The 13854-nt window shown below is 35.8% G+C and overlaps 1 protein-coding gene across 1 annotated transcript; it reads left to right on the top strand.

Annotated features, from left to right (window-relative positions):
• The first annotated feature begins 2484 nt into the window (after positions 1–2484).
• On the top strand, positions 2485–8931 carry LOC114244812 (phospholipase A1). The gene is made up of 5 exons (XM_089731929.1): positions 2485–4096; positions 5959–6127; positions 6389–6789; positions 7251–7454; positions 8585–8931. The coding sequence occupies exons 1-5, from the start codon at positions 4021–4023 to the stop codon at positions 8815–8817; spliced, it is 1083 nt and encodes a 360-aa protein (XP_089588055.1). The 5' UTR covers positions 2485–4020; the 3' UTR covers positions 8818–8931.
• The last annotated feature ends 4923 nt before the right edge of the window (positions 8932–13854 follow it).

Genomic DNA, 13854 nt, shown 5'->3' with positions numbered 1-13854 from the left:
ATTCTATTTTCAAATACCATTATACTTCTATAATCACAAATTTCGCCAAGACCACACTATAGAAAAATATTAATAAAGCCAAACAGTATTTAATTTATTCTCAATTTGACCACAGACGTTAATAACAAAACTTTGACAATAAATAAATAGTAGGTATACATGCGTGTGTGCGTCAAATGCGTGGTAGTGTGTGTAATGCTTTTTTTTTTTGATTTAATGTATTTTTTAGACATAATTTAAAAAAATATTAAGATCCTGCACTCCTTCTCTACATTCGCTATAAGTGTGGGAAATTTCATACTCCTCCGTCCGCGCAATTTTCGTAAAAAGGAGACAAATAAGATATTTTTTTATATTTATTTTTAATGCATTGATGGCTGAACAAGCTGTCGGCTCACTTTGTGTAAAGCGGTTACCCGTAGAGTGCAGCTTACACACACATCTTGAATGCCACGATCACCATAATAGATAAATAGGTATATCGAATGCCGCCACTAAGGTGACCATTATGCTATACATGAGGTCGAGGTCTCAATTATATTGTACAACGGATTGTGAGATCGATGTAAAATTTCTTCTTCTCAATCGTGTCACTCTTGACAGAGTGGTCGTAATAAGTGAATTTTAAGATGTCAAGGTGATCTATGGAATATTTCAACATTCGCAGCCGGATTTTTTCTCAAGGAAGAGATTTATTTTACATTATCTAAATATCCTGCAATAATAATAAATCCTGCAATATTTGTTTATAGCAGGTCTTTTCCTGTGGAGTTGCTGTTTAACAATACATACTGGCCATTTAAATGGTAATTAATGTATTTTGTAAATACTAAATTCAACTGAATTTAAATTAAAAAGTATGGAATTCGTTCATTTCAATTCAAATTCAGCCATTATTTTTTGATGATTATTGTTTTTAAAGATAAATTTACGCTTAGGGAATACACGTTCCGTCGCCGTAGCAATGCTGCATGTAAAACGGCTCACAACATTTATGACATATACAGAAAGAACACTACAAACTACAAACGAACACGTGGTTCGTTAATGGTTTGTCCGCTTTTGACATGAAAATTTTGAGGAAAAAAATGTACCCGTCTCAGTCGCCCGAAATCTAAAGACAACAACGACGAATTAAATGCTACAGTGGAAACTGACAATACTCAATCTACCGCTGAGTTAACCGTAGCTTTCAACGTTAGCATCAAAACAATATCGATCCATTTTTGGCAAAATGCCAAAGTAAAAAAATATGGTAAGTAGCAGTAGTAGGTACCGCACGACTTGTACGATCGCCAGCGAGACTAACCCCCTGGCCAGGGGGTAACGCCTCAAGGCATGCCTTGCATTGCACAACAGACACAGAAACGAAAATATTGTAAGCCGCATTGTTACTTGCGATGAAAATTGGATTCATTTTGATAATCGTATGCGGTCATCATGTTGACCCTAGGCAATGCCGTAATCGGAAACTTATCTTTAAAAAAGTCATGGTCACTGTTTGGTGGTCTAGTACCGTACTCACCAAACCTTGCGCCGACAGAATTCTACTTTTACGAAAGTAAGGAGATCTGCTTATCCGGGAGACCTGAGAGCTAGAGGGAGCAATACTACAATATCGATCATAGTCCTCGATTTAAACGGTTATTCATAAATTACGTCACACTTGTTTATCACAGGAATGTAACATTGTATGACAAGGAGCGAGGGGGTCAAAAGCTTTGTGAAGTCACACGTTAAGAATTAAATTAATGAAATGCGAATTATAAAAGTGAACAAAAAAATTTAAAAACTTACGAACTCGTTCTATATGTATATTATAATATATGCATTAATCCAAATTAATTATCGCTATGAAATTTTCTCTGAAGCAACAACATTCAACTTCAAGGACCGGGTTTTTTTTGTTTATTACACTCTACCTATGCTATATTAGCCTCGTATTTTATAGTATATTATTAAAGAATTATAGTAACCTCGAGAGGTTATCCTAGCTTCACCGAACGTGTAGACAAGCGGCGTTGTAATGCAAGTGAGACACTAAAATTCACGAGTGATAAAGCCTTATAATAAATAGGTTTAAGTCGTCGGCGGGAGATCTTAGATAGAGGTGATTTAAATAAAGATTGCTTAATAAAATAGAATATATCTAACTTTTTTTAAATATATGCATAAAATTGAAAAATGTGTGACGTCACATTAGGGAGAGGAGTCCTAAAAATGTGAAAGCCTGTGATAAGGGGGGCGGAGGAGTTAAAAAGTGCTAAAATTCGTGTCACATAATTTATGGATAGCTCCTAATATCCCCAGCTTTTGTAAAAAAAAGTATCGAACACAAAAAAAATCTTATAAGTTTTTCTTTTATTTTAATTTGTCAATTTTTGTCATTTACTCGTTTGTTTTTTCAATTTTTTAACATTTTAAATTTACTATTTTTAACAATAGGCATATGGTAATATTATTAGACTTAACTTTATCAAAAAGCCATGATGTTTTATTTTATACATACTTTTTTGTGTAGGTCCATGAGTGCTTAACAAATAGTTTCTGTATGTTTAATAAAAACGGCCACATCATGCAAAGTAAAGCCCGTATGTTCCAAAAGTCTTTGACCGACAAGCCACTATTAAAACTTGAGTTACGTACATAGAAACAAAGGAGTTGTTAGTTTAACCGCAGACATATTTTATGTTGTGTTTACATCCATTTTGAAAGGAGTGTGGAAGTCAAAACGAAGGCTAACGGGCCATAGCTGATCCGGTGCTACCCACATACATGTATCTGTCCATCTTAAGTGTAAAAAAAAACATTGTTCACGCTGTCATCGGCTGGCCAAAGGAACTGGAACTTTACTGAACTCTTGCCAAAGTAGGCATTAAGAATAAAGATAATACCATGGATATGGCCATAAGATATAGTTGCAGTAGCTAGTGGGGGTGCACCCCAAGTCTTGGAGTAATTTTAGAAAGTGAGGTCCAACGTGAATATAATGATATGCAGCAGAGACAGCTAAAACACACATATGAATGATGCGTTTGAAGATGATATGAGCAAAGAAAGTACTGGCTGTGCTATTTTATTTTAATAGTTATAATGCTGGTAATTCCGAAAGAAAAAACCGCGAAGAAAGCCAGTCACTAATTTAATATTGTAAGACCTGCAAGTCGTCGTGGCCTAAAAGATAAGACGTCCGGCGCATTCGTATCTAGCGATGCTACGGTGTTCAAATCCCGCAGGCGGGTACCAATTTTTCTATTGAAATATGTACTTAACTAATATTCACGATCGACTTTCGCGGTGAAGGAACAATATCGTGTAATAAAAATCAAACCCGCCAAATTATAATTTGCGTAATTACTGGTGGTAGGACCTCTTGTGAGTCCGCACGGGTAGGTACCGCCACCCCGCCTATTTCTGCCGTGAAGCAGAAATCAGTGCTGTGAAGTTTCGGTTTGAAGGGTAGGGCAGCCGTTGTAACTATACTGAGACCTTAAAACTTACATCTCAAGCTGGATGGCGCATTTACGATGTAAATGTCTATGAGCTCCAGTAATCACTTAACACCAGGTGGGCTGTGAGGTCGTCCACCCATCTAAGTAATAAAAAAAAAACTAGAAACTCTACATCTAACTCGGTACTCGCCAGACCTAGCCCTATCCATTTGTTCGCATTTCAATTAATTCAATTTGTTGCAAGAAAAATAAGTTCCAAAAAAAGCGGTGTGATATGCCTTTATAGAATTTGAATTGTCCAAATACCCAGAGCTCTGTTCTAAGTACAAGCGTTACCTCCTCTTAAAAAATTGTAAATACATAATGATCGTAAATACTCCTTTAAATTAACACCTAGATCGAATTAATAGCTTTTGTTGAACACTGTTCAGCCTTGAAAAAATGGAAGAATTCTTTATATAACGTTCACACTTTTTTCTTGAAGTACTACAGTTAATTATGTGAAGTCAAATGTTTGTGTCAATACTATTTTTATTAGAAAACATTTTATAATTTTAACAATTCAGAGATGTATTTGACGTACGTTTTATTTATTTATTTTGCATGCATAATTATGGAAATTGTGTCCAATAACTTAACCACAGGTGAGATAAACTTCGAATTAAAGAAAATCTTTAAGTAAATAAATCAGAAATATACTTAGTCTGGCCATAAATACTGTTACAAAGGAAAACAATTATTTTTTTATGGCAAATAACATTTATTACTTTTATAGTGTGTTAGTTTAATACATAAATATAAAACAATTTAAAGTATAAAAAGCTTATTCGAAGTGGTCTCCATTGGCTGCAATACAGTCCTTTAAACGTTGAGGCCAGTTATCAATAGAAGCACGCACTCTTTCCATGGGAAAATTTTTCACTGCCAATCGTACGTATTATTTTAGGGACTCCAAATTATCATGGCATTTAGAGCAAGCCGTACTCTCTAAAACTGACCATAAATCATAATCCAGCGGACTAAGATCGGGACTAGACGACGGCCAGTCTTCAGCTCTGATGAAGTCCGAAACGTTCGTTTCCAACCAAGACTGCGTAGACCGAGCTTTATGACCTGGCGCCGAGTCTTGCTGGAAGGACCATTCTTGATTATTGAACATGGTGTTGTTAAGGGGCTTCACTACCTTCTCAAGAATGGTATCTGGATACACTTGTGCCGATGTTTTGATACCTTTTTCACAAAAGTATGGCTCAGTCACTCCTTCATAGCTAATACCCCACCAAACCATCACTGAAGTCGGATAGTGCCCACGTTGTACTCTGTCGACTAATTGGGAAACTTCCTTAGAGCTTTGAGCATAACTACGGTCATTTTGTTTGTTAAAATGTTGCTCAATTGTAAAAAATTTCTCATTCGTAAACAATTTTTTTCTATGACCTCCCTTTGCGTACCGCTTCAGTAGTTGTTTCAATTTTACCACCCTATTCTTTTTAAATTATCAGTTAAGAAATTACCAGTACGTCTCTTATAGGCTGCAAGTCCTAAGTCATCTTTTAAAATACGCGACATGGTTCTAGGTGCTATCTTCATCTCCCGAGATAAAATCTTTTGCTTTCGGACAGAATTTCTTCGAATTCTTTCCCTTACTGCTTTGACCGCCTTTTTCGTACGAACACTACGTGGACGGCTAGATCTTTTTCTGTCACAAACAGAGGAGGTCTCATTGCACCTATTAATAGCCCGGTACACAAACATTTTACTAATATCAAGCGTATGGATAGTTTTAAAAATTGCATTTGGCTCCATACCTACTTTGTGTAATGCAATCACAGCGATTCGGTTCCCTTTATCACCCCACTCCATTTTAATATCGCAAAATATTGTACAATGTATTGGCGCCAAAATGAGAAAACTCAATGAGCAATCATATAAAAATGACAGATTCCAAATTCAAATGTAATATTTTGTTTATTTTTAATTGTAACAGTATTTATGGCCAGACTAAGTATATAAGTAGATGGACGTCTAAATTAAAAAATATTTACTTGTGGGTAATAATTTAAATTTGTTTAATTTTTTATTTATATTCTATGTATTTATAATATTTATTTTTAAAATTATAACCAATTTGTTAATTGCCTTCCGAAACGAATTATCAGCGATATCACAATGTTATTCGCTTATATAACATTTGCATTAACATGCTTTTTTATTTATTTTTATTGCTTAGACGGATGGACGAGCTCACAGCCCACCTGGTGTTAAGTGGTTACTGGAGCCCATAGACATCCACAACCCACCTTCAGATATAAGTTCTAAGGTCTCAAGTATAGTTATAACGGCTGCCCCACCCTTCAAACCGAAACGCATTACTGCTTCACGGCAGAAATAAGCAGGGTGATGGTACCCACCCGCGCTGTGGTGTGGTTGTGGTTTCAACTCGTCTGAATTCCTTAATTATGCGTGAAATCATGACAGCTAAACCAGTAAACTTACATTTTATCAGGTCACTTTTCCTTATCTTATAAGAACGAATACGGGGATGGATATGGAACAGAATGGATTTATTTTCCGGACGGCCAGGGAGTGCCACACTATGTTAACTTGAGTGCCACCTCCACACAGCCCGAACTGAAGACAGATTTTGTTGAATTGGAATTTCGAAGATATAAAAGGTAATATTTATTAATAAAAACTACTGTCAAACCTTATCGTCATTCATGGTGGAATAGAAAGATTTCAGGAGTCGGATTTCTTGCCTTTTGAGTTGAAAAGCACTACAACATTATAGTTATTTATACATTGAAATGCTCCATCTCTATAGAATTCTCATTGGAACGTAAGAATTTCTTAACTGCTATCAAAACTGTCTAATAAATAGGTTCTGCGCATATGTTGTACGTAACACATATTTTGTTTTATACATCTGTTTTCAGAAATGTGGATCACTATATTGTTATGGATGCTTACGGAAATGTTGTAACAGAAAATTTAAAAGAGGACAATTTATTTAAAGATTCAATTAAAATTATTACGCATGGATGGAAATCATCAATCGATAGTCCCGCTGTTAAGATCATAAAGGAAGCGTATCTAGAAACAAAAGACGCAGACATCATAACCATCGACTGGAGTGTTACGGCCGATTCTTTTTTTTACAACTGGGTTGCAAATAAAACAAAAAATATTGGTGAACAAGTAGCAATATTTTTAGACGGATTAAGTAAACAACATAATGTTTCTGGAGACCAAATACATCTCATAGGCCACAGTCTTGGGGCTCATGTTATGGGAGTTGCCGCGTATAAGTCGAACCTGACTATTAATCGGATTACCGGTATAATTATTTCACGTATTAAAATATAGTTATTTGTAGTTAAAAATAATTTTACAGTTTATGTCGCCCTTATTATTTTCATTTAATTATTTCCAACGGTTTGAATGCTTTACAGTTTTTGTGGTCAGGGACAACAAAAATATCTATTGCTATAGATCAAGTCTAGTATAGACTAGAGCAGAAGATTTAGATTTTATTATCCTCATTTGAATTATGTGATAGGTACAGTCTTATTTTTGATTCAAAATATGTTAACTAAAATATAGTAACATATTGTTATTTAGACAAGTTAGAGATATGTGGTGGCGTAGTAGTACAACTGAAATTATAGCAGCATGTCTCAAGTTGAGTAGCGATTTATGTTGTGATGTTTATATCAACGGGGTGTGGTCTTGTATGTCCATCTACAGCAGTACAAAAAACTATTGTGCTAATTATTTATAACTAGTTAAAACTTAAAGGTCTCGATCCAGCAAGACCCCTTTTTGAATATCCCAGTCGTGACGATTCAGAAAAATTAGACTCATCTGATGCTAAATTTGTGGATGTCATTCATACGTGTGGTGGTGTTCTTGGAATCGAAGCGGCCATCGGTACAGCTGATTTTTATCCTAATAGTGGTATTCCACCACAACCCGGGTGTGACAGTATTCAAAAAATCTTAGGTAAGATGTTGTCTTTGAAAAAATTATATTTTAGCAAGAAAATTATAAGCATACACACCAATACTCGTACATATAAGTACATCATAAACTGGATTTCGCCCGCCCCTCTCCGTCAGACATGACGAGAATAATATGGAAGTAAAATTATCAAACAAGAAAAATCTTCATTTATAAATTTCTCTGCTGTCTAGTGACATGCCTATCAAGTCCGAAAACACAGATAATTTACGGCCTAAATAGGGAGGATTGTATTGAGCACATCGTTATACCCTACTACCATTAAAAATTGTGTACCTATAAATTCAACCAATAGGTACTCTGTGATTGAATACCTTGAAAGGTTCAGGAGAGTCCTAGACGCATCGAAACTATTTTTACGGTTTAATTTCGCGTTTATTACGACCTTCGTCCGTGACCACAAATACTGTTAAATATTTGAATCGTCAGCAATAATAAACGTGAGCTTAAATCATAAAAATAGGTTAAATTATGTCTACGACCCGCGAAAACCGAACTAAACACGACTATACTATACTAGTAAACGATTTTATCCTTGAGGCCACAACGACTACTAAGTTCCGGCTTATTATCTCGTTCACATTTTTTGTCTATAAAAAATATGGTTTACAAAAGTTTCTCAAAATAGCATTAAATTAACTACTTAGTTTCGACCCTACAACAAGTTAATGAATGCATATATTCTGATTTCTCAAATATCTGAAGCCCCGCAAAGCAATAAAACTGAATCGTATGTTACAGCTATTTTACTCTGAGACCAATAAATAACACAAGGAATGTACAGGGGTTGTTTAAAGGTTGCGGTACGTCTGCGAACCTTATAAAATCTAAATAAGAAATAAAGGGTATCACGGAATCTCATATCTCACGTAACATAGGAATTTAAAAAAATCTTATCCTACCTTATGATAAGTCTTAAAATTCAAATATTTCTCAATGTTTATATATCATTTACATCTCAAAGCTGGTTTTGCAATATACGCTTTTAAAAACTTAAAAATGTGTTACATAGTACTTATTATCATCATCATCAGCTTATAGCAGCAGTCTACTGCTGGATATAGGCATAGAACTAATATGGAATACAACTAATACAGTGAAATATTTTACAGAAGCATGCAGCCATAGTAGAGCACATGATTATTTTGCAGAATCTATAAAAACACCCAAAGCTTTTCCAGCTTTCAAATGTGCAAGCTGGTTGGACTATTTACAGAATCTTTGCGATCAATACGGGTTTATGGGCGAGGACGTAAACAGAAACGTAACGGGAAAGTTGTATTTGAAGACTAATGCAAAACAACCGTTTGGGAGAAGTTTTGAACCTTTTTGTTTGTTTGGATAATGGAACTTTACTTACCATATATCTCAAATTGGTCAATATTTATATAAATTTCCGATACATTATTCAATGAAAATAAAGTTATTTTTGTTTTGTCTCAATTTTTTTTTTTTTTTTTTTATTATCCTACCTGTGCTGATAGCCTTGAGAGGCTATTTCAGCGTACCCTAGCTTGTGTAGGTGAGCTCGCGGGGCTCAAACCGGAGAATTGCTAACACCGCCCTAGCAAGCGCAGTGCTTCGCAGAATCTACCACCGGATCGGAAGCGCGGCCCACTGAGAAGATCCGGCGAGAAACTCAGTGGGCTTTTGTCTCAATGAATTACTTTTGGTTTTTATACCAGCATTGACTCTTTCGATTTGTTTACCCTAATTCATTCTTATTAAGATTTCCAGTGATTTATGTTTGTACTGGAATTAATTTTTTTATATGTACCTACTTTATGCTTGGGTAGACGGTATGATTCCAAACGTCAAACTCCACCTTTCGACATGAGATTGTATCTCTATTGTATTTTATATCCTCTGTCCTGCCCTTCAAACCTGAACGCAAAACTGCTTCGCAGCAGAAATGGATTTCACCTACACATCTCGGTATACATTAATTCCAACTGCTAGCGAAATTAAAAACAGGGTCATTTATATACAGGGATACCTGAAATTCGATACATTCCATCGGAGGGATAAAAGTAGAGCTTATTTGCAATAGATTTTGTCATTTTGGACCCTAGCCGATAGTGATTACTTTTTGAGATATTCAAGTTTTTGTGCTTTTATTTTTAAATACCAATTTTAGGCAAAAAAAAATGCTCCTAAGTGGTGAATGTCCTATTTTTGAGCATGATCTGATACGTAATATCTCAATACTTCCTCCAAATAACAAATATTATGAACATAAACTCGCTAGAGTTCAACAAAAATAATAATTTTAAAGCCACTTCATAGTCAATTTGCTTAAAAAAAAAAGTATGGAACGTGTCGTACAAATTACTAAAATAATTGCACTATTTCATTAGCTATCCAAAGTGGTATACAACTTTTATCTGCATTGACAGCACAACAATAAGTAACACTTTATAGTGTTAACTAAGATTATGTGCTATTTTTCCTATAAATTAATCAATTAGCGTATGTACAGCTGCGGGTTATGCTTTTGCTTGGGGTTTTTTTTTACCTGCAGTGAACATATTATCTCCACATCTAATAACTATGTGTTTTGAATTTTACGTTTAGATCCAGTCAGGAGAAATGACTTTTGCCGTTTCATATTGGACAACGATATTGAGAACACTACTTATCTCTCCAAAAATTTATGGACGGATGAGTCCAAGTTTGATCGTAATGGAATAACTGATTACCACAATAGTCACTTTTGGACTCAAAAAGGTTCTAACCCAAAGAATAAGAATATCGATTTTTCCTTAACGTTTGGATGGGAATAATCGATAAACACCTCATCGGACCCTACTTTTTACCCCAAAATTTAAATGGGGAAACTTATGAAAATTTTCTTCGTGGTGATTTGACATCATTGCTGCTTGATGTGGCACTTGCATCGAGAAGGGGGATGATTTTCCAGCATGACGGACCGATGGATTTCCGCCGAGGAGTGCGAGATTTGCTCGACCGAAATTATCCCCAGCGTTGGATTGGTCGAGGAGGACGAATGGCCGGCGAGGTGTCCTGATTTGACACCTTGCGACCTTTAGGGCCACATGAAAGAGCTTGTTTACCGAGCTAACAGCACGATAAATAATATTGAAGAGCTCAAGCAAAAAATTTTAAGCGCAGCACAATAAATAATAGAAACTTTAACATCCCATGTTACTAAGGCAGAAATGCGGAACAGACTACGTGCATGTATTAGGGCTCCCATTTTGAGCAGGATTTGTAATTTTATGTTTTGAATAAATAATGTAAATATTCAGCCGATTTTGCATTTCTTTCCCATTAAAAAAGTTTACGTATCCAAAAACTACTGATGGTCTGTATGTTTCTTTCTAGCTAATAACTTTTTGCTTTCAAAACTACTGTAATATTTCGTATTATTTTGAACAGCTAATGAAATAGGGCAATTATTTTAGTAATTTGTACGACATGTTCGATACTTCTTTAAAGTAAATTCACTATGAATTGGCTTTAAGAACAAATATTTTATTGAACTCTAGCGAGTTTACGTTCATAACATAAAGCTTAAGAGTGTTACTACAGCTTATTGTTATTTGGAGGAAGTGTTGAGATGTTAGGTATCAGATCATGCTCAAAAATAGGATTAAACTAGGCCATTCACTTAGGAGCATACTTTTCTTTGCCTAAAATCGGTATTTAAAAATAAAAGCACAAAAACTTGAATATCTCAAAAAGTAATTACTATTGGCTAGGGTGCATAACATCGATATATTACCATATCATACCATATGGTAATATATCGACGGTCCATAATGACAAAATCTATTGCAAATAAGCGCTACTTTTACCCCTCCAAGGGAATCTATCAAACAAACCGGTAGCTTCCCGGTAACCCTGTATACAGTGCGTCCCTTTTAAGATATAATAGGTTGGGGAAAAAGTTTCTTCGCATTTTTTAAGAAAATTCACAACCTTTTTTAATATAGTTTATTTATATTTAACTAAAGTATGTAAGTACCATTTTGATCGATAATTTTTGTCATCTTGTGGATAGGGACATGATCCCATTGCTATAGAAATTTTGGGGCTTCTGATCAAAATACCGCGACAATTTGTTTTGGCAGTCCTCTCGTAATGTTAACCTGACACTGCCTAAAGAATTCTGAAGAGGCCGAAACAGGTGGAAATCTGAAGGTGCAAGGTCAGGACTATACGGCGGATGCATTAACACCTCCCAGCCAAGCTCTCTTAGTTTTTTCTGAGTGGCTAAAGACGTGTGAGGTCTAACGTTATCATAATGAAAAACCACACCCCTTCTGTTGATTAATTCCGGCCGCTTTCTCTCAACTTCTTGCTTTAATCTCATCAGTTGTTCGCAGCAGAGTTCAGAATCGATGGTCCTGCCTGGTGGTGACAGCTCATAATGAATAATGCCCTTCTAAACCCACCATACACACAGCATCACCTTGTTGCGAGTTAACCCGGGCTTCGCCACAGTCTGTGAAGCCTGACCGGCCTTTGACCACGACCTTTTTCGCACGTTTTTGTCATACGTGATCCACTTTTCATCACCAGTTATCAGCTTCTTCAAAAATGGTTCGGTTTCATTACGTCGTAATAAAGAATCACAAATGAGTACACGGTTCATTAGGTTTCTTTCAGTGAGCTCATGAGGTACCCAAATATCGAGCTTTTTTGTGTACCTAATTTTATTTAAATGCGCCAAAACTGTTTTGTGGTCAATTCCCAGCTCTTCAGCTACGTCGTAACTACTGATATGCCGATCTTGCTCCTTTTTTCAAAAATGGAATCTTTTTTATCCGCAATAGGGCGACCAGAGCAACGTGCATCTTTGACATCAAAATTTCCGGATTGAAAACGCTTAAACCAAATTTGTGCTACTCTCACAGACACTGCATTAGGTCCAAAGCATCGCAAAGCAAATTTTTTTCGCGGCTTGCGTTGCATTTTTACCTTTTTGTAGTAAAATTTTAAAATGTATCGAATTTCTTCATTAGATTCACTCATCTTGACAGTACGAAAAATAAATAAATATCACACATTTTCTTTGAATTTAGAATTATCCTCTTTAAAATTTAAACTTTTAATGATACCAAAACCAGCCAGATACAAATAGTATAGCCAAAGAGAATTTATTACAAGTTCATACACACTATAATGCGAAAAGACGTGTCGTTTTTGTGTCCTACCTAAGCTGATAACCATGAGAGGCTATATCAACGTAACCTTAACTAGTAGGTGAGTTCACGGGGCTCAAACCGGAGTGTTGCTAACACTGACCCTAGCAAGAGCAGTGCTTCGCAGAATCTACCACTGGATCGGAAACGCGACCCACTCAGAAGATCCGGCGAGGTTAATTCGCTCGTCGAGCCCTTCGTCGCAAGCGACGAGTTCGACGAGGGCGGTGACCGGTGCTTGTGGTGCCTAAAAGCATCGTTAATGGATCAAGAGGATCCGTAATGACGTGCTTTGGGCGACGTCGACGGTTCACCATTCGGTCTACAGGATCGGGTATGTAGTTTCCAGCGGCCACGACAACAGGGTTCTCATGTCGTGCCGCCTTCTCGAAGTGGCGCAGCAATGCCGGTTGTAAACACTTACTGACGGAGTCGTCCGAAAAGACTTTTTCCCCAACCTATTATGACCACCACAACCATAAATAATAAACTTGACTTTGTGTCAAAATCAAATGACAATTTGTAAATTGTAAATTCTACCCACTGAAGTAGGAAACCTACCTAACTCTAGATTCTACCGTATGTATTTTTTTAAAGTATTTTATGACCTGGTAGCTAAGACTTTTAAGTCATGTGTTATTTTAATTTATATTCTTATTTTTATGAAAAATGTTAACATGAAATGAAATAATGATGATTAATTTGAGACGTTAATCAACTGGAATGACATTAAATGAAATGAGATGAGATGATATGGAATGAAATATAATCTCAGTAAAATGGTGGTCATTTACTGAGACTTCTTCAGTGGACTTTTTGGAGGATCCCGAGAAGTTACGTCCAGCGGCTTTGTTTCATTTTCCCACATTTGGGCACTTTCACAGATATTAAACAGTTAATAAACCACCATTATTACACATCTAAACCCGAAGAAACACTAAATGAGTCGACTATTATCAAAGGCGGCAATCTGACTTTTGGACAATGATTGGTAAATCAGAAAAACGAATTATTGACTTTGTATTCCATTGGCAGTCACAAAACTCTTCGGAACGACATCTTAGATAAATAACAGGTTAACTATTAACCTTTATTTAATGCAGGTTTTGAACCGTATTCTTTGAAGGAGACGATTATATTCAAATAAATCTGTATTGACATATCAATAAATTTTTTTGTCCAAATGTACAGATTGCCGCCTTTGATAATAGACG

The sequence above is a fragment of the Bombyx mandarina genome, chromosome 12 (assembly GCF_030267445.1).
Source record: "Bombyx mandarina strain Sakado chromosome 12, ASM3026744v2".
NCBI classification, from domain to species: domain Eukaryota; kingdom Metazoa; phylum Arthropoda; class Insecta; order Lepidoptera; family Bombycidae; genus Bombyx; species Bombyx mandarina.
The sequence above is the reverse complement of the archived record's forward strand: the minus strand, read 5'-3'. Positions and strand labels throughout refer to the sequence as shown.